The 20,830-nt window shown below is 39.9% G+C and overlaps 1 protein-coding gene across 2 annotated transcripts in view; it reads left to right on the plus strand.

The window, feature by feature from the left end:
* The first annotated feature begins 1,063 nt into the window (after positions 1-1,063).
* mmp23ba (matrix metallopeptidase 23ba) overlaps positions 1,064-20,830 on the plus strand; it is a 28,486-nt gene continuing 8,719 nt past the window's right edge. The window contains exons 1-5 of one of the 2 annotated variants that reach the window (XM_041207406.1): positions 1,064-1,422; positions 6,970-7,097; positions 15,967-16,103; positions 16,641-16,808; positions 17,938-18,102. In XM_041207406.1, the coding sequence (XP_041063340.1) occupies positions 1,291-1,422; positions 6,970-7,097; positions 15,967-16,103; positions 16,641-16,808; positions 17,938-18,102 (730 nt within the window). In that variant the 5' untranslated portion in view covers positions 1,064-1,290. The remainder of the gene's footprint in view (positions 1,423-6,969; positions 7,098-15,966; positions 16,104-16,640; positions 16,809-17,937; positions 18,103-20,830) is intronic. The other variant, XM_041207407.1, reaches the window with a different exon arrangement.

The raw sequence follows: 20,830 nt of genomic DNA on the forward strand, positions 1-20,830 counted from the left end.
ACAGATTGCCACAGGCAGCTTGCAGAGAGAATTCTATGAAGCACACCATCACAACTTCCCAAATGAGAATATACAGCTATGATATTGAGTAGCAACATCTGGACTAAAACACAATCAATTAAAAATAGAAAGTAGAAAATGACAAAAAATTCGGACAATTTAATAAAAGAAATTAACTATATTTAAGATCCAAATGGTTCTCTCCAGAGCTGAACATTCCTTTTGATAGTAGATAGTATTTAAACAATATTTGGCAGGAACAAATCTGTATGGTAGGGTTGTTGCTACAGCAACTGTTATGGCTGGCACTTACTTGTCAGCTCAATATTAAACAAACCAAACTCTTAAGAACAAAAGGGAAAAACAGTGCGGATGCTTCAAATCTGAAATACAAACAGGAAATGCCGCATGCATTCAGCAGGTCAGAAAGCACCTGTGGAGAGAGAAACAGAGTTAACATTTCAGATTTGTAACCTCTCCACAGATACTGCCTGATCTATTGAGTATTTAGAGCACTTTCTGTTTATATATACTTGGGATGTTTGACTGGAGCTCTTTTATCAAGTTTCTGATCTTTGGTGTGTTTACTAATAGTTGGAGGGTGGAAGGAAGAGGGAGATGCATTTGTTAAACATTTATCTTCCATAAGTAGCTCAGCCAAGCAGCCCCACACACACGTTTGTATATGTGCGTGCATGTATTTTTTATATATATATTATATATATGTATTCAGTAAATTACAACAGGTGCAATTAAACAAAAGAAGCCTTTCTCAAAGTACTGTTGATTTAATTGTTGCATTAGAGTGCAAAATCTGTTGGCAAATGCAGCTTTGTGGCAAGTGTCTTGTGCCTTTATGCTTACCCTATGTCATAAAAATTGTCCAATATAGAGTTAATTTCAGCATATGCTCATTTTGCTCTTTTCTGCTATGTACTGTACGCCAATGACTCTACATCTGAAATTGATTATAATGCTGAATTAAGTCCAAATCCAGAGAGGTTGCAATGTGCCCAGCTGTTGCTGGCTAAGTTTCAAACTGATGGATGGAAATCTTTGAGATACACTTGAAGTAACGTGATACTGTTTGGCTATCACAGCCACTCGGAAATGCAGTTTATGTAAGTGCTACTGAACTAAATAGACCCATTGAAAATCCACTTTCTTAATAACCTTGTGATTGAACTGCAAACGGGCAATGATCCCCAGACATGCTCCTGGACAGAGTGGTCTGAGTCTGTGGTTCTGAAGCAAACGTGGGAAAAACGAGCTGTTACCACTTTAACTAAGATGGGGTTTTTTCGAAGGTCGGAAGATAAAGATTATTTGACAAGTATTAAAGTTTTAATATGCATTGCTGTGACAATGTTCATAGCTGGAGATCGAGATGTAGATGCATTTCCTGCTTGGAGACCTCAGTTAGTAAGTATAAACCTTATTGATGTTAACCTTTTAGATACTGGAATTGAGTAAAACCTGTTTCTTATGTTTTCTCTCTAAAATTAAATTTTTATGATGTACAATGGATCAAGAAAGGTCCATCTCTGCAAACTGCATTCTCTAATTTAATAATCTAATTCAGCAATTCCGCTTTTTTGCAGCAGCTGGAATTTATTTAGCACAGAAATAGTTACCATTCTCTTCATCTGTTTTTTCAACATTTGAAATAGTGAAATACGACACTAATCAGTCTTGGACAACCTGGATAATTTGACTTCTTTTGCTAACTTTCTTTTGACAGTATTTTTTTTCTCCCTGGCCCCCTTGCCTAATGAGCAGGGCTGTGCATTATTCCCTTGTTGAAAGTACATAAGAGATGGGAGCAGGAGTAGGCCATTCAGCCCCTCGAGCCTGCTCCACCATTCAGCATGATCTTGGAGAAACCTCTACCTTCTGCACTCTCCCCATATCCCTTAGTACCCAAAAACCTACCACTCTCTATCTTGAATATACTCAATGACTGAGCGTCCGCAGCCTTCTGGGGTAGAGAATTCCAAAAATTCATGACTCCCTGAGTGAAGAAATTTCTCTTCATCTTAGTTCTAAATGGATGACCCTTTATCCTGAGACTTTTACCCCTAGTTCTATACTCTCAGCATCTACCTTATCAAGCCCTCCAAGAATTTTATATGTTTCAATGAGATCACCTTTCATTCTTTTCAACTCCACAGATGACATCAATCCATTTTACTCACCCGCTCCTGTCAATACCATTCATGTTAAGTTGTACATCCTTGACCCAGGGAGACTTTGATTTTTTCCTCCTTCCTATGCAGATGTGTCAAAAATTCATTCACTTCCCACTCTTAATGTCACAACTGAGCAAATTGTTGGAGCTGTGGGCTGACAAACCTCAGGTCCTGATGGACTTCATCCTAGGGTCTCAAAAGAAATGGCTAGTGAGATAATTGATGCATTGGTTTTAATTTTCCGAACTTGCCTACATTGAGGGAAGGTTCCATTAGATTGGAAAATAACGAATGTAACTCCTTTATTCAAAAAGGGAAACAGACAGAAACAGGAAACTACAGGCTAGTTAACGTAACATCTGTCATAGAGATCATGTTAGAAGCTGCTATTAAAGATGTTATTTGATGGGCATTTGGGGAAAAATCAGCATAATTGGGCAGCGTTAGCATTGTTTGGTGAATGGGAAATCATGTTCAACCAATTTATTGGAGTCCTTTGAAGAGGTAATATATGTTGTGGATAAAGGGGAACCAGTGGATGTACTGTGCTTAGATTTCCAGAGGGATTTGATAAGATGCCACATCAAAGGTTATTGCGATAAATAAAGCTCATAGTATAAGGGGTAACCAATTGGCATGGATAGAAGATTGGCTAGCTGACAGGAAACAGAGGGTAGGCATAAATGGGTCTTTTCCTGGTTGACAAGATGTAATGAGTGGTGTGCCACAGGGATTAGTGGTGGGGCCTCAACTTTTTATAATTTATACAGAGGACTTGGATAAAGGGACTGAGGTATAGTTGCTAAGTTTGCTGATGACACAAAAAGAGGAAAGTAAGATGTGAAGAGTACACGAGGCTACAAGGGATATGGCTAGGTTAAGTGAGTGGCCAAAGATCTGGCAAATGGAGTATCATGTGGATAAGTGTGAAATTGTCAATTTTGGCAGGAAAAACAAAGAAGCATATTATCTAAACGGTGAGAAGATGCAGAGGGACCTGGGTGTCCTAGACTATGAATCACAAAAGCTAGTGTGCGGATACAGCAAATAATTAGGAAAGCTAATTGAATGTTATAATTTATTGCAAGAAGAATTGAATACAAAAATAGGGAGGTTATGTTTCAGTTATATAGGGCACACCTGGAGTACTGTGTACAGTATTGGTCTCCTTATTTAAGGAAAGATGTAAGTGTGTTGGAAGCAGTTCAGAGAAGGTTTACTAGACCAATACATGGAATTGGTGAGTTGTCTTATGAGGAAAGGTTCGACAGGCTAGGCTTACATCCACTGGAGTTTAGAAGATTAAGAAGTGACTTGATTGAAACACAAGATCCTGACAGGTCTCGACAGGGTGGATGTGGAAAGGACTCTCTTTCTCAAAAGGCAGTAGAAGCAGAGATTTTGAATATGTTTAAGGCAGAGCTAGATAGATTTTTGATAAGCAAGGGGTTGAAATGTTATCAGGGGTAGGTGGGAATGTGGAGTTGATGTTACAATCAGATCAGCCATGATTTTATTGAATGGCGGAGCAGTCTCGAAAGACTGAGTGGCCTACTCCTGCTAATTCAATCCATATGTTCATGTGTTCATATGTAACTGGATTTAGCCACATACATAGAAAGTGACAGGTGTAAAGTCCTAGTCAATCTGTAACTTAAAGTGTTTGTGTGATGTGTCACCCAGCTGTAATTGTCACCCATTCATTTCAGGTCATTTGTAATGACCTGAAATTCGTTGTTAAAAATGCTTGTTATAACCATTGGAATTTGATTTTACTGAAATCTCTTGGCAACAAATATGATGGCCTGATAGGTCCAGTGACATAAGACAGCTGTGGCCATCATTTTAACTCACTGTGCCCTTTATTTCTGTTCTTGGCAGGTGCCAGCCTTGGCTGAGTGGGTAAACTCTTGCTTTTGAATTCAGAAGGTTGTGGGTTCAAGCCCCACTCCAGAGACTTGAACATATAACCCAGTGCAGTACTGAGGGAGTGTTGCACTGTTGGAGGTGGTGTCTTTTGGATGAGATGTGAAACTGAGGCCCCATCTGCCACCTCAGGTGAACATAAAAAATTCCATGGTAGTGATTGGAGAAGAATCGGTGTCACTAAAACAAATTATCTGGTCATATGCTGTTTGTGGGAGATTGCTGTGGGCAAATTGGCTGTCACGTTTCCCTATGTTACAACAGTGACTACACTTCAAAAAGCACATCGTTGGCTGTAAAGTTAAGATTGGCAGGTTTTTTTTATTCATTCAATGGATGTGGGCATTACTGGCTAGGCCAGCATTTATTGCCCATCCCTAATTGCCCGTGCGAAGGTGGTGGTGCCTTCTTGAACCACTGCATTCCATGCGTAGGTACACCCACAGTGATGTTAGGAAGGGAGTTCCAGATTTTGACAGTGAAGGAACAGTGATATATTTCCAAGTCAGGATGGTGAGCCGCTTGGAGAACTATCAGGTGGTGGTGATCCCAGCTATCTGCTGCCCTTGTCCTTCTAGATGGTAGTGATCATGGATTTGGAAGGTGAGATGCGATATAAATGCAAGTCCTTTACTAAGGCTATAAAGAGCTTTACCAAACAGAACTCTTCTTTATGGAAGAAAAATTGAATAAACTCAACCCAATCCCAGCGGGGTGTACATTTCCTGCATGACTTGATATCTGTCCCAATGCCCTCCCTGTCCACATTGTCCTACTAATATTCCAGCTGAAAAAGTAGCACAGCAACACCGAGGATTTAAAAATAGATGATAGAATAAAGAAAGAAGGCTGCAATACTCAGCACATCCTGAGAGCTCAAATGCTGTTTATTAAACACTGTGCAACTTCAGGGTCATTTCCCCCATCCATATGATCACTATTTATGTTTTCCAGTGAGGCATTTGTCTAAACCTCAAATAATTCATATTGTTCTAATTATTGTGAATTAAGCTGAGAAAATGGTCTTTCTTTTTATTCCTTCAAACCCATTTCATGCTACAGGTTATGTGAAAGTGAAGAGGTCCTTGGGGTGGGGTGGGTGGAGGTGGTTGGTGGGAGAAAACTCAGTTATACGAAGCATGTCAATGAATTCACTAACTTGGGTATTTCATTTTTTGGTGCAATTTTTCCAGTTAGTGTGTGGCCCAAGGTACTCTGAAACTGAGTGACAGACTGCACACCAGGGGCAACACAGGGACCAGTTATACTCCATTAATCTGTAACTGCTGGGCTGTACGTCAGGACTTAGGTAAAGCAGGTCTCTCCATGTTGATACTCTGTGGACTTGCACCGAAATACCAGTTAATGTTTTAATGTTCAATAGGATATTTTGCTTTTTTCTAGTGCTAGAATAGTAAAGTTTGAAATTTCTTTTGCACTAGTCGCAGTTCATGGGGGCCACGTACATCTTGACAGTGTTTAGTGGGTTGTCATATCCCAGGTACCCCTCTGTACTGTCACGAAAGTATAATAATTCTCATAATATTATTGTGATTTATTGTAAAAGTAGGTTAATAGTGATGTTCAGATAGTTTGTGTGTGTGTGTGGGGTTTAATTGAATTGGAGACAGCTGGTCTGGAGGCACATTAAAAGAAGCCAGGTTTGAAATGCTAAATACGTAAACATGGCTGAAGTCTTAGAAGGTGAGGTGAGGAGAATTTGACATTTTTAGATAAATCAAATTTTTGAATTTCAAAGAGATGGTAGGATGTTACACTTATCCAGAGAAGCTAGGCCAAGCAATGTGTTTATTTTTCCCAAATTTTTAATATTCATTCATGGGATGTGGACATCAATCCTTAAATGCCTCAGAGGGCATTTAAGAGTCAACCTGGAATCACTTGTAGGTCAGACCAGGTAAGGACAGCAGATTCCCTTCCCTAAAGAACATTAGTGAACCAGATGGGTTTTTACAACAATTGACAATGGTTTCATGGTCATTATTAGACTTTTAATTCCAGATTTTTATTGAATTCAAATTCCACCATCTGCTGTGGCAGGATTTGAACCCGGGTCCCCAGAGCATTACCCTGGGTCTCTGGATTACTACTCCAGTGACAATTTGACAATGACTACACCACTGCTGATAAATCTTTTCATATTATTATATTATGAGAAAGTTAAAGTTCCAAACATATAGGAACAATGGGGTTTACATTAAAAGGGAGAAACACGTATAAAGGAGAATGAGGCTATGTGTCAGGAAGGGCATTGTAAGATCTACCAGAAGTATGAGAAGTCTCCGGTATTTGTGCTTAAGCTGCTGTCTACAGAAATCGAAGCTGGGAGAAACCACTTTGAATTCTGCTGTCCAGGGTATTATGTTGGCTTGCCTGAATCTTTTTAAATCTATTTTTTTTGCCTTAATGGGATTATAACTGGAAGCAAGGTTAATTAAGGGTTTTAGGAGTTATTATTGTAGTAATTTGTAGACCTATGTATGTGCTTCAAATCTTTTCTTTTGTAATAAATGTTTAATTTAGTTTTCTAAAAATCTCTGAAGCCTTGGTGGACTTATTACTACTGAATTCAGGGCACGCAACTCAAAATAAATACAAATTGCAAAACCATTGTGATAGGATCGAGTTTCCCTCGTGGATTCGATGCGCTGGCACATATCATCTGCCGCATCATAACACCAATCATACTGAGGCTATTAACCTCACAGAGATTTGTGATCCTACTTAGCATGGCATAATATGTGTATTACTCTGATGACCCCACACTGACTGCTTTATAAGAATTGTGCTCAATAGTCAAATTCTGTAAGCAACAAATGGCTTTTTCTTTTAGGAAGATATTGCACCTTCCAACTTGCTGATGTTTGATGTTCGCTCCACAATACAGCATCAGGCGAGAAAGAAGAGGTACACATTAACTCCACAGATGCTGAAATGGGATCACTTCAACCTAACTTACCAGTAAGCATGAAGAGATATTGAACATAAATGTCCTGCATTTTTTTCCTGTGATGTTCTGAATCCAGAGAAAGCCATAAAGGGAATGTTTGTTCCTTTTGTGATTCTGCAGGCATGAGTGTGATTTATGTGGATGTGCATGCATGGAATTGCAGTGTGAGGAGAAATTAAGTTCCAAATTGCTCTGTGGTGAGATTATTTGATATTACATGCTGTTAGGTTACTTATTGATACTCATTTTAAGACAGAAGTTATGCTAACCCTCAGTCCCAGTATTTCTAACTAAAACTATATTCATTTATTTCGTGAATATTTTCAGTAATTCGATTATTTTTCCATTTACCGTAATTCTCAAGTAGCCATTTTAAAATGCTCTTTAAACCTGCAATTTTTATTTTCCCCCAAATCTACCCTTTGCTTGATTGAAGAGACAGAGTCAATTTACTGGTAGATCTCTGTTCACGTTATGTGGTTTAGTGGTTAGGAATTGACCAAGAGGGTCAGCAGGTGACTCACTGACCTCATCCGCTAGGGAAATACTATGGGCCAAGTCATCCTCTGGACTTGGAGGAAACCCGACCTGCAGGCTTTTGCAGCTCGCAAACTGCACACCTGATCCACGTGTCACTTTACACGCCATTTTTGTCTTTCACATCAGGTCCAGGTTCGCAGTGCAGTTTGTGAGCTGTGCTGGAGTGTGGGAGGAGCATGGGTGTGGAAGCAGGCCAGTTAGGAAGCCTGCCTTGGTTCTCAAATACAGCAGCCCAGCTCCCAACAGTTGAAAGACCCCCTGAACGTCACCCCCTCCCCCACTTATTCCCCCATGCCAGCTATGCCCCTCAGATCATCCATGCCATCTCTTTTCCCCCAATATCCTCCATGCCCCCTCAGATCTCCCAGGCCACCTGAAGAGGGAGAATTAAAGAGTTGCTACAGTCACAAACCACAGTTATGGCATTGCAAAGATGCACTGACTGTCCTGTCAATAATGTTACACCATTTTAGCTCAGCAACAACCAGAGGGTTCAATTGGACTTGTCTGCGGTGAAGTTTATGGAAGCAGAATACTTCCCACTGTCTAAATCTTGTTAAGTATCTGGGCTGACTGAATCTGCTTTCAACTGTTTACTGCCTGACCATCACTCAGCTGGTGACAAATTCATTGGTTCATAAAAATCCACAAAATCTACATCCAATGAACTAATATTATTTCATCTGATCCTTATTAATGGCATCAGAAAATAGACATTATCAGATTTATAATGACAGTCCTGATTATTTTTAGTTTCCTGCTAACAGAATCTAATAAGGTATTACATTGCTGCTCTCAGTCCATGATTGCACCTCATACACTACATGGGTAACCCCAAACAGCAATAACTCAAAACTATAAACCCTCACCCAGTATACATACTAAATAAAGATCATCTGGTTCAGACACCATTGGCTTGTTTTCCCTGACATTGCTTTCTTTAGGAAAGCATTCAAGGATCCCGGTTATAAAATACATCTTTAACCTCTGGAATCAGCACCTGAATGATGGGTTTGTTGGCTGCACTGATATTTTTCAGATGGAGCTGAGAATTACTACAAGTAACTGCCTCATTTTTTTATCCATTGTGCTTTTGCTGTAAATCACCTCCTTGCCACTAGTTGCTAGTGTCAGCATTCAGCAATGTCCTTCCCCACAAATGCCCCCCCACATCTTGGGTCTATTTCAGTGAGCAGATGGTGTTAAAGCTGTTACCATGAATGAAGCTTTACCACCTCAGCAAGACAGAAAGAAATAACCTGACCCCTCAAAGCCATTCCATTACTATCTGTTAGTGTGAGGGAGGGTTTTGAAGGGGAAAATGTGGGGGAGGGGTTTGTGGGGGAGAGGCAGGAAGGGGTTTGAAGTGGAGAGGTTTGAGGGTGAATATTTGGGGGCGGGGGAGGGAGGGGTTGGAAGGGAAGATGTGGGGGAGGGTTTTGAGGGGGAATATGTGGGGGAGGGGTTTGAAGGGAAGATGTGGGGGAGAGGTTTGAGGGGAAATATCTGGGGGAGAGAGTGGTTTGAAGGGGATGATGCAGGGGAAGGGTTTGAGGGGGAATATGTGGGAGAGGGGTTTGAAGGGAAGATGTGTGGGAGGGATTACTCAGACTGAAAACTGAACCTGGGATTGATCTTGTTAGCTCAATTCCAAACCAGGCTGCAACTTTAGTCACTAAGATGCTAACTTAGCTTCAACCTCAGTTCTTCGAAATGCGTCACAGTAAAATCAGTTTTGTTTTAATACTTTATCCTCTGACAAATTAATGAAATAAATACGGGAAATAACGGGAAAGTGAAGGGTAGAGTCGTGGCTCCAGCAAAGACCATTATTAGAATGGAAGCACAAAGAGCAGGCTGCAGAATAACTATAGGGAGATTAATGGGGCAACCTGTCTGAATAAAATCAGACTCTAAACATTTCACCCAATCTCTAATGTTTAAACTTATTTATTTCATTAATTTGTCAGAGGATAAAGTATTAAAACAAGACTGATTTTACTGTGATGCATTTCAAAGAACTGAGGTTGAAGCTAAGTTAGCATCTTAGTGACTAAAGTTACAGCCTGGTTTGGAATTGAGCTAACACAATCAATCCCAGGTTCAGTTTTCAGGCTGAGTAATCCAATGGCAGTAGTAGGGGCAACAACAATAACTAGCACCTTTAACACACTAAAACATCCCAAAACACTTTACAGGAGGGTTATTGAGCAAAATTTGACACCAAGCCACATATGGAGATATTTGCACAGATGACCTAAAGAGCCTAGGGCCCCGAGAATTGAAAGCTGAGTCACCAGTGGGGAAGTAATTAAACTGGGGATTTGCAAGAGGCCAGGATGAAAGGAAAGTTGAGATCTGGCAGTGTTACGCTACAATTGGCTACAGGGGACTCAAAAAAAAAAGAAATCAGCCACGTCTGATCACCATCTGGTAATTTTTGCTGAGGAGTGTGCATTTAGTGGATTTTGGATTGTACAGAATTGGGCTTAGCTGTGGTCGCCTTATGATGGCATAGTGTGCCAGCACAGTCATATGAAGAATGCCAGCTTGGGTGAGGTACTGGATGCCTGCCAAACCACATGGAACCACGCTCCAGTGTGAATGAATGCCTTCAGGAAAGGAGTAAAGAAAGTTGGAGGAAATTAGAATTTAGACTGTTTTGAATTTCAAGGAGATTCAAATGCTGTCGAGACAGTGAACTGCAGTTCAGACTGTGCACACAGTTTAACCATTAGTTATTTAGCTTGATAGTCTGTCTGCATTTGACCTTTTTGAGATGTCTGAGTCTGAACTCCCTTTGATGTGAAATTGATTGTTTTAGAAAAGCTTCCTTTTATGCCACGTGCAAGCAGGACGATGAGTTAGCATTCAATTGTTTCTTGGGTAGCAAATTACTTTGTTCTCTTTTCAAAGATTTTCTCTAAATAACTCCTGATGACCACAGCACTGTATGGTTTACCACACGGAGCTACTCTGCTTTTCATGTAAGGTTCAGAAATTTCTTGGTTTGGCAAAGCTCTCCCTTAGCAATGTCTTAGAAGCAGTGTGATGGATGTACAGAACAGTAATGTTCCTCCTTAAATATCTGAGCTAATGTGTTTAAAAGAAACATAAAGCTGATTAAAAATACATGAATATTATCTGGGACAAAGTTGCCATTGCAGATTTTTGTTGTTTTCTTATTCTGGAACTTCATGAAGTAGTTCACAAAGATTTTTAGAGTCAACTTGTCCAGTAATGTTGCTTACATTCCCTAGTGGCTTCTAGTCACACTGTTAAATTCCTTGGCTTAACCAGGAAACCAAGTTTCAAATCCTTACCTCCATTGGTGTATGTACATCAGATTTCTCAGTTGGGTGAGTTTAATAGTTTGGCCCTGGCTGTGCAGAGGACAAAGCAAATTGCCAAACAAGTTTGAAATTATAAACAGTGAATGTGAAAGAAGGCTCCAGCTGTGTGTACATGCTCTCTGTCCTGCTGTTCCTAGCTGCGCTTTTACTGTTGCTGGATTGCTTTATTATGTCTTGTCTTCCTAGGAGGCATGAAGTAATTGGAAGCCTAGAACACACCTTCTCCCAAGACCATCAGTGAATTTTACAGAAAAACACAAAAAATGGGAACAGGAGTGGACCATTCGGCCCCTCAAGCCTGCTCCGCCATTCAATAAGGTTATGGCTGATCTTGTGTTTCGATTTCCACATTCCCATCTAACCCCGATAATCTTAGATTCTTGTTAGGCAAGGGAATCAATCTACCTCTGCCTTAAAAATATTCAAAGACCCTGTCTGAGGCAGAGTGTTCCAAAGTCACACAACCTCCTGAGAGAAAAAATTTCTCCTCATCTGCGACCCCTAATTTTAAAACAGTGTCCCCTAGTTCTGGACTCACCCACAAGAGGAAACATCCTTTTGACATCTACCTTGTCAAGGCCGTTCAGGATCTTGTATACTTCAATCAAACCACCCCTCATTCTTTTAAACTCCAGTGGAAACAAGCCCAGTCTGTCCAACCTTTCCTCATAAGACAACCCACTCATTCCAGGTATCAGTTTAGTAAACCTCCTTTAAACCACCTCCAATGCATTTACATCCTTCCTTAAATAAAGAGACCAAAACTGTCCATTGTATTCGAGGTGCGGTCTCACCAATGCCCTGTATAACTGAAGCATAACATCCTTACTTTTATGTTCAATCCCTCTGGAATAAAGGATAGCATTTCATTAGCCTTCTTAATTACTCGCTGTACCTGCATACTAACTTCCTGTGACTCATGTACTAGAACACCTAGATCCCTCTGCACTTCAGAATTATGCAGCCATTCTACATTTAAGTAATACTCTTTTTTTGTTCATCTTGCCAAAGTGAACAACTTCATATTTTCCCACATAAACTCCATTTGCCAGAACTTTGCCCACACACTCAACCTATCTATATCCATCTGCAACCTCCTCATGTCCTCTTCACAACATACTTTCTTATCTTTGTGTCTTCTGCAAATTTAGCTGCCATGTCTTCACTCCCCTCATCTAAGTCATTGATGTAATAGTAATTTTTGAGGCCCTAGTACAGACTCCAGTGGGGCTCCACTCGTGACATCCTGCCAATCAGAAAAACACCCATTTATGCATACTCTCTGCTTCCTACCAGCCAGCCAATCTTCTATCCATGCTAATATGTTACTCACTACACTATGCGCTTTTATTTTCCTTAATAATCTTTGATCAAATGCCTTCTGGAAGTCCAACTACAGTACGTCTACAGGCTCCCCTTTATCCACTGTGCATGTTACTCCTTCAAAAATCTCCAATAAATTGGTTAAAAATGATCTCCCTATTGCCTTGTGCTCTTAGTGCCCAGCTATAACCTCCTTAATAATCGATTCTAGCAACTTGCCCACGACAGACATCAAGCCAAGTGGCCTATAGTTTCCTGTTTTCTGCCTCCCTCCCTTCTTGAATAGAAAGGTTATATTTGCTACTTTCCAATCTGATGGAACCTTTCCAGAATCTAGTGAATTTTGAAAAATGACTATCTCATTAGCCACCTCTTTTAAGACCCTAGGGTGTAGTCCACTGGGACCCAGAGACTTGCCAGCCCACAGCTCCATCAATTTGCTCAGTATTGTTTCCCTACTGATTTCAATTTCACCAAGTTCCTTTCTCCCATTCACCTCCTGATTTGCAGCTATTACTGGAATGTTTTTTGTATCCACTATAGAGAACACAGAAGCAAAATATTTGTTCATTTCTTCAGCCATTTCATTATTATCTGCTATTAACTCTCCACTGTCACTCTCTGGAGTGTCACTCTCTAGAATGTCAGCAAAGCAAGTGACAAAATGACCCTGGGTAAAATGTTAGTAAGTTAATAAAAGCTTCTATCAATAAGTGCAAAAAGAACCAAAGTACTGACATTAGCAGTTTTTATTTTATTTAATACTAAATGGTGAGAAAACCAAAGCCATTGCATTTGGTCACAAAATCTGTTCCCTAGACACCAATGACTATCTAAAGCTGAACCAGACTGTTCACAATCTTAGTGCCATATTTGACCCCAAGATGAGCTTCTGGTCATTTATTCAGGCGATTGCAAAGACTCCGACATAGTCCGACTTCACCTCCTGTCTCAACTCATCTGCTGCTGAAACCCTCATCCATACCTTTGTTCCCTACAGACTTGACTTTTCCAAAGTGGTCCTGGCCAACCTCCCTCATTGACTTGAGGTCATCCAAATATCTGCTGCCTTTGTTCTAATTAGCAGCAAGTCCCATTCACCCATCATCCGCTATGCTGGCTGACCAACATTTGTTCCTGGTCAAACAGCATCTTGATTTTAACATTTTTATTCTTGTTTTAAAATCCCTCCATGACTCTGCACCTGTCTTTCTCTGTAATCTCATCCAGCACTATCTAGCTCTGAGATCTCTTTTCTGCTCTGGCTTCTTAGGCATTCCTGATTTTCATTGCTCCACCATTAACAGCCTTAGGTTGCCTAATCCCTAAACTCAGGAATTCCTTCCCTAAACCTCTCTACCTCTTCCCTCCTTGAAGACGTCCTTGAAACCTGCCTCTCTGATCAAGCCTTGGGTCATCTGTCCTAATATCTCCTTATGTGGCTTGGTATCAAGTGTTGTTTAATAATGCTCCTGTGGAGCACCTTGAGATGTTTTACTATGCTAAAAATGCCTCAGAAATACATGTTGTTTTGATCTATTGTAAATTCCTCTCCCGTTGAAACCTCATTCATTTGAGAGCAAGAGAAAGCAGATTGTGGCCTCCCTCCTGACTGCCAATGGCAAATGGGGGTGTGTGACAATTTCTCTCAGGCAGAATTTCCCTCTACCTCCACAAGGAACCTCAACATCAGATCAAAAGGAGGGGGAGTAGGCCAGTCAGCCCCTTGAGCCTGCTCCATCATTCAATAAGATTATGGCTGATCTGATTGTGGCCTCAGCTCCACTTTCATCCCTGCCCTGTGTGCACGCACCTGGTCCAGTTGACCAGTAACACTGTGTTGGCAAAGAAAACTTTTATTTCTAATTCATTCCTGGGATGTGGACATCACAGGCAAGGCCATCATTGATTACCCATTCCCTAACTGCTTTTGAGGAGATGGTGATGAACTGTCTTCTTGAACCACTGCAGATTTAGCAGTTTGGTAATGACTGAATGGCTTTCTAGGTTATTTCAGTGGGCAGTTAGGATTCAACCATATTGCTATGAATCTGGAGTCACACATCTGCCACGCCAAGTAAGGATGGCAGATTTCTTTCCTAAAGGACCAGATGGATTTTTATGACAATGTGGCAGTTTCTTGAACCTTGTTACTGAAGCTAGCTCTTTATTCCAGACTATTTCATTAATTGAAATCAAATGTCCAGTTACCGTGAGATTTGAACTCATGTCTCTGGATCATTAGTCCAGGCCTCCAAATAATATAACCCACTCAGCTACTGTGACAAAAATACCAAGCTGTAACTGTAAAAACATGGGAGTGAGCATCTTAATAAATTACCTACTGCCTTGCTCTGATTTGTTATTCCTTTTTATTTCAGCACTTGGGACACACAGTACTCTTCTTAATTACATGTTCTGAAATGCATATTTTATTCATAATATCATCATTAATTGAGAAGCCTGCTTGTTTGTATCCCGCTGTCAAACAAACCATAAAGTCTTTGTTATCTGTCCACGCTTTCTTAAAAAGAAACTGTAAATGTGATCTTGTGGAGGAATGCATAATGATATAAATTAAAATTACTTCAACTGATTGCAAATAAATTCTCCAGTTGTTTTTACTGATTATTTTTAGTTAAAGCTAATTAATTCTGTTGCATAAAAGAATTTGATTCTAAATCATTTGCATTCTTACAAAGTTTTCTGTGTGAATAGTGCAAGGAACTCAATTCAAATAAATTATATGGCCCAGTTTGTTGCAACTTCTGTGCCAATGCAGCATGGCTTTCACAATGTGTTCTAGCAAATATTGCAAAATAACTGTGAACTGAAGACCACCATCTAATTCATTAGTCTGGCAAGCAACGTGAAGCTGTTCTCTTGAGATTTGAAGGAGCTACAGTATGAATGCAATTAATGCAAAATAAGCCTTCTAAAATGTAATCTTAAAACTTCCTTCCTGCTCAGCAGAGCCTTCATTTTTAAATCATGTGAATAATTAGAATGAAGATGCTACTCAGAAAATATAATTTGCTATCCTGTACTTATTTTTGACTTGACAAAGGTTTACCCATATGTGTGCTGGCTGGTGTCTGAAACTGCTCATTATGCTCGTAGGCTAATTTATCACTTGTCTGCTGATCTGTAAGAAGTGGCTCCTGGTAGATGGGAGTGTTTTCTCGCAGGGAAGAAGAGCTCCAATTCTACTGTGTTAGCTGACTTAGAATGATGGCGATATCAAAGTCCTGGAGGTCTAAAGTCAGCCTAAAACTACATTTATGTATCCAACATCATTGGCGAGATATTTGAGACGGTATAGTAGCAAACTGAAAAAAAGGGGCAATACTGTTAGTTCACCATTGAATATTTGACCTCCAACTACAAGCTGACAAGTTCAAATTGTTACTCTTGAACCACCAGACAGTGACGTTCCAATTCCAAGGAAGCAGTGGAGGTCACTGTCCAATTCATACAGCTTAATCTATGGCATCTGCCAGGCTGATCAAAGTGCAGCATTGGAAGTGCTGGGTAAAGTCTACCCCATAAAGCCCTTGCCCAGTTTTTCAAAGGAGAATATGTGGTGAAACTATACATATTACATGACTTTTGTGTGCATTTTATTTGTAATATCAACCATGAATGAAGTTGCTTCCATTCACAGAATTCTGTCCTTTCCAAAGACCCTAAATGAAAAGGATACAGAAAAGGGAATCGCAGATGCTTTTCAAATGTGGAGTGAAGTTTCTCCTTTCAATTTCACTGAAGTTCCTGCAAATGTCAGTGCTGATATTAAAATAGGTGAGTTGGAGGTAGTAGATTTATTGATGTCAAAAAAGACATAAAGACATTTAAGATAGAAAGGAAGGAGATAATTGATAAACTAAACAAACTAACCATAGTTAAAATCCCTTCTGAAGGTACCAAACCTGATCTCCTCCTCCTCCTCCCTCAAAAGCCTTCTCAAAGCTTCCCTCTTTGACCAGGCCTCCTGTCCCCTTCCCAGAGTTCACTGTACAGTGTCTGATTTTGCCTTGTTTTATTTTGTTAAAGATGCAATGCTCATATTGGGCTGTTAAGAAGTGACTTGGCTGTCTGATCCAAATTCAATTCATTGAAACTGGAGAGGGAAAATGAAAAGATCTGAATTTAGTAGCAAAATGCAACCAAATCTAAGTATTGATTCCAAGTTGCAAGCTGGATTTCTTCTGGACACAGCAAGATATGATTCCGAGAATTTGATGGACACATTTGATCGTGAGATCCCTTTGAAACCTTTTCAATGGGATCAAAAGGATATGGATCCATTAATACTTAGTTTTTCTTCCTCGTTTCTAGGATTTTATTCCATAAATCACACTGACTGCTGGGAAGTTCCTTCTCATCCCTGTTTTGATGGGATAACTGGAGAACTAGCACATGCGTTTTTTCCATCCCATGGAGAAATCCATTTTGATGATTTTGAACATTGGATATTGGGTAAAACTTACTTCAGTTGGAGGAAGGGTATGTGTTTTTAAAATTATTGTGTGAACAAAAGTGAAAAGTACTGAAATATTGTCCATTCATTCTCTCTTATTCTGCTAATTACTTACTTGAATCAATTACAACTTTTACTCTGTTTTAAGAAGTCAAAATATACACTCTGTCTGTTTGTACATGTACCAGAACTTCCTTGCTTGTCCTGCTTTCTACCCTTAATTAGCACATTCTTTAGATAATATCACCACCTTCAACACCTCGTTGTCCTTTTGTCTGTGACATCTTTTGGTTATCTCCACCTATCACTGGCCCTCTGTCCAGCTCTTCTTGTCCCAACCCCCCTTAAACCAGCTTATATTTCACCTCTCTTCTATTTTTACTTAGTTCTGTTAAAGGGTCATTCGGACTCGAAACGTTAACTGTGTTCCTCTCTGCAGATGCTGCCAGACCTGCTGAGTTTTTCCAGGTATTTTTGTTTTTGTACCAGGACTTCAGTTACTTCTTTACGAAAGTGAACGCAGCCTACGTATTGAAAAGTGTCCCACCATATTTAAAAATGAGCGTGAGATTTATACTGAAAATTCCTTCTTATAATTGCACTGTCAGTTTCCAAAATTGAACACCCTTGAGAAGCCGCTGGTCTCTATGGTTGAGGGATTGTTTACTTTACTGGATAGACTGAATACCAAACCTCAAAAAGCTGCTAACAGCTCAGATGAGTCTTTTTGATGAAATTGGAATTCTAGGAAACTTGGCTGTCTCAATGGCTAAATGAAGAACTGAACGAGACCAGAGTGATCTGAGGATCAACCCTTTGTTTGCCCGGAGTAAGCTGATCTCAGCAAAACTGGCAATCAAGATGCTTAAATAAATATTTAACCACAGCAATCCTGGTCTGAGGGAGGGAAAATAGCAGCCAGGGTTCCTGCTCTTGATTGATTTTGAATAATTCCAGCTGGAAACTGGTTTGTTAACATAAAACTCACTTTAAGAACTAAACCTGAAGAGCGGAATCTGGGAGTAATTCTCCTTTTTCTAGTTGGTTCTCGTTGTTTGTCATGTAAAATTTGTGTGATAAATTTTCAAGATTCCAAAATAGACATCAATTTTATTTTATAAATATGATTCTGATTATGACTTACCTCTATTGCAGTGGTTTGGCTCACTGACCTAGTGCACATTGCAGCCCATGAGATTGGACACAGCCTTGGACTAATGCACTCACTGAACTCAAATTCACTTATGCACAAAAATGCTACACTAACACGAAAAGATAAAATCACTCGGGACGATATGTGGGGGATTTGGAGGCTGTATGGTAAGTCTTAATGTTGTGGCACTTTCCTCACCGATAAAAGTAACAATGTGAACAATAGTCGTATCATCTACTGGTTTGACACATATTTACAGTCCTGGTTCCCACATAGTGAGTTTGCCATCTTATCTGCACTGTCAGAGAAATAGAAATGGAGGCCATGCACTTCACTGAGGGAAAGAAGTAAAAATTTGCATATAAATCATAGCAAGCATGTTTTCACATCTCCCACTACCCAATTATTCTATTCGGGTGAAACCTGCTGCTGCTATGAGACCTCCACCTCCAAACCCCAATCCCAACCCCTCATACTGTGGTCACTGGCATCCCAAGTGCAGAAGAAGAATCCTATTGTCGAAGGCTTGTGGGGATTAACTTGAGTCTTTCATTACTGGACAACAAATTAAACAACAAGGAATTTGAAAGTTACTAATAATGTACTGGAAATATTTAACAGCCATTTTTTCGAAGTCATTTCAGATCATACACACAAATTCTGCACTTTTAATGTTAACTAACATTAGTTAAATGACCTCCACGCTGTCCAACTTCCTAAAGGACAAGTGGCATATAGCCGCATAAGATTGAACAATGGCTGGTATTTACATTGAATTGAGTGAAAATGTGAGGTAAATCTGCAGTTGAGTCTTCCAGTTGTTATGATGTGGCAGATGATGAGTGCCAGGTGAACCAAATCCGCAAGAGAAACTTGGTCACACTATCACAACGGTTTTGCAATTTTTATTTATTATGAGAACATGGGTGCACTGAATTTAGAAGTAATGAATCCACTTAGAATTTTAGACATTTAAAGAATTAAACTAAAGTATGTATTAACACAATAAAAGATTTCAAGCACATACACAAGACTACAATTACTTAATACTATAATAACTCCTAAAATTCCTATTTGACCCAACTCCCAGTTACACACATCTTTAAGGCAACAGTCGAAAATAGATTTTAGATTTTAAAAAAACCAGCAAGTCAACACAATACCCAATTGGCAGTGGAATTCCAAATGGCTTTCTCCAACTTTAGTTACTGGACACAACAGACTTATGCTGGAGGCTTCTTCAAGGCTGTTTCACACACCTCTGTTAGATCTTACATGACCCCCAACAGAGCCTTTCATTCTCCTTTATACATGTTTCTCTCTCTTTAATATGTAAATTCAATTGTTCCATATATCTTTGGAACTGTACCTTTCCCATAATAGAAAAACTTTCATGTTGCCAATATTGTCAGTAACTTTTGGGAAAAATAAACACACTGCTTAGCCTTGCTTATCTGGCTAGCTGTAAACATACTAACATCCCTTTGAAATCCAAACAAACCCTTCACTTATCTAAAAATGCAAATTCCCATCATACCTTACATGCTAAGAGAGCATCCATGTTTACTCATTAGCATTTCAAGCACATTTTTACACCTAGCTTCTTTTGATAATTTCAAGCTTGCAGTCTACCTGACTCCAGTTGTAATTAAACCACACAGACAGAACCATCTACACTCACACCCATAAAACTACTTTACAATGAACCAGAAAAATATTATGAAAATTATTATATTTTTGTAACAGTTATTAAATTGGTTCCATGTGCTGCATTTTCAACTGAAGTAAGGAAAATTACCCCTCAGTGGATAAAATCTAGGATTCAGTATTAATCAGTGCTCACAACAGTTGCAGTCTCAAAGCAGCAAAGATACAGTTTACTGCAGTGTTAAAGCTTGAGTTTTGGGAGTACTAAAGATCTCCTGCAACCCCATATCCACCCACAGCTTCAGTGCACTCTTAGCCTCATAGACCTTTGTTAGTTTGTGCAGCTTTACAGCACATTTGGTACCCTTGTGGAGATGAAGTGGTTTATCTGACTTACCTTAACTAAGCCAGTGTAACAGTGCACTATACTGGGCATCTTCAGTGCTCCCAAAATTGACAAAAAATATGATAATCACCAATAAATCCAATAATAGATTCGAGAGAAACTTCTTTACCCTGAGAGTGGAACTCGCTACCACAATTAGTTGAGGGGAAATAGCACAAATACATAAGCACATGGGGAGAAAAAATGAAAGAGTTTTACAATAGGATTACAACAAAAGTAACTTAGCACCATTAATGTAATGAAATATCCCAAAGCACTCAGAGGAGCATTATAAAACAAAGTATGACACTGAGCTCCACAAGGTGATGTTTGGCCAGATGACCCAAAGCTTGGTCAAAGAGGTAGGTTTTAAGGAGCGTCTTAAAGGAAGAAAATGGGGTAGAAAATTGGAGAGATGTAGGGAGGGAATTCCAGAGCTTGGGGCCTAGGCAGCTGAAGGCATGGTCACCAATGGTGGAATATTTATATTTGGAAATGCGCAAGAGGCTTGAATCAGAGGAGCACAGGTATCCCAGAGGGTTGTGGGTGGAGATTATAGAGATGGGGTGGGGAGGGCCATGGAGGGATGTGAAAACAAAGGTGACAGTTGTAAAATTAAGTGTTGCTGGACCTGGGGCTAATGTAGATCAGCAAGTACAAGGCTGAGAGGGGAATGGGACTTTCTGCAAGTTAAGCCACGGGCAACAGAGTTCTGGATTATCTCAAATTCCCGGAGTGGGGGGGGAAGAATGTGGGAGACCAGCTAAGAATGCATCGGAATAGTCGAGTTTGGAGGTAAGAAAGGCAAGTATGAGGGTTTCAGCAGCAGAAGAGCTGAGGCGGGGTGAAGTCGAGTGATGAGG

The sequence above is a fragment of the Carcharodon carcharias genome, chromosome 15 (genome assembly GCF_017639515.1).
Source record: "Carcharodon carcharias isolate sCarCar2 chromosome 15, sCarCar2.pri, whole genome shotgun sequence".
Taxonomy (NCBI): domain Eukaryota; kingdom Metazoa; phylum Chordata; class Chondrichthyes; order Lamniformes; family Lamnidae; genus Carcharodon; species Carcharodon carcharias.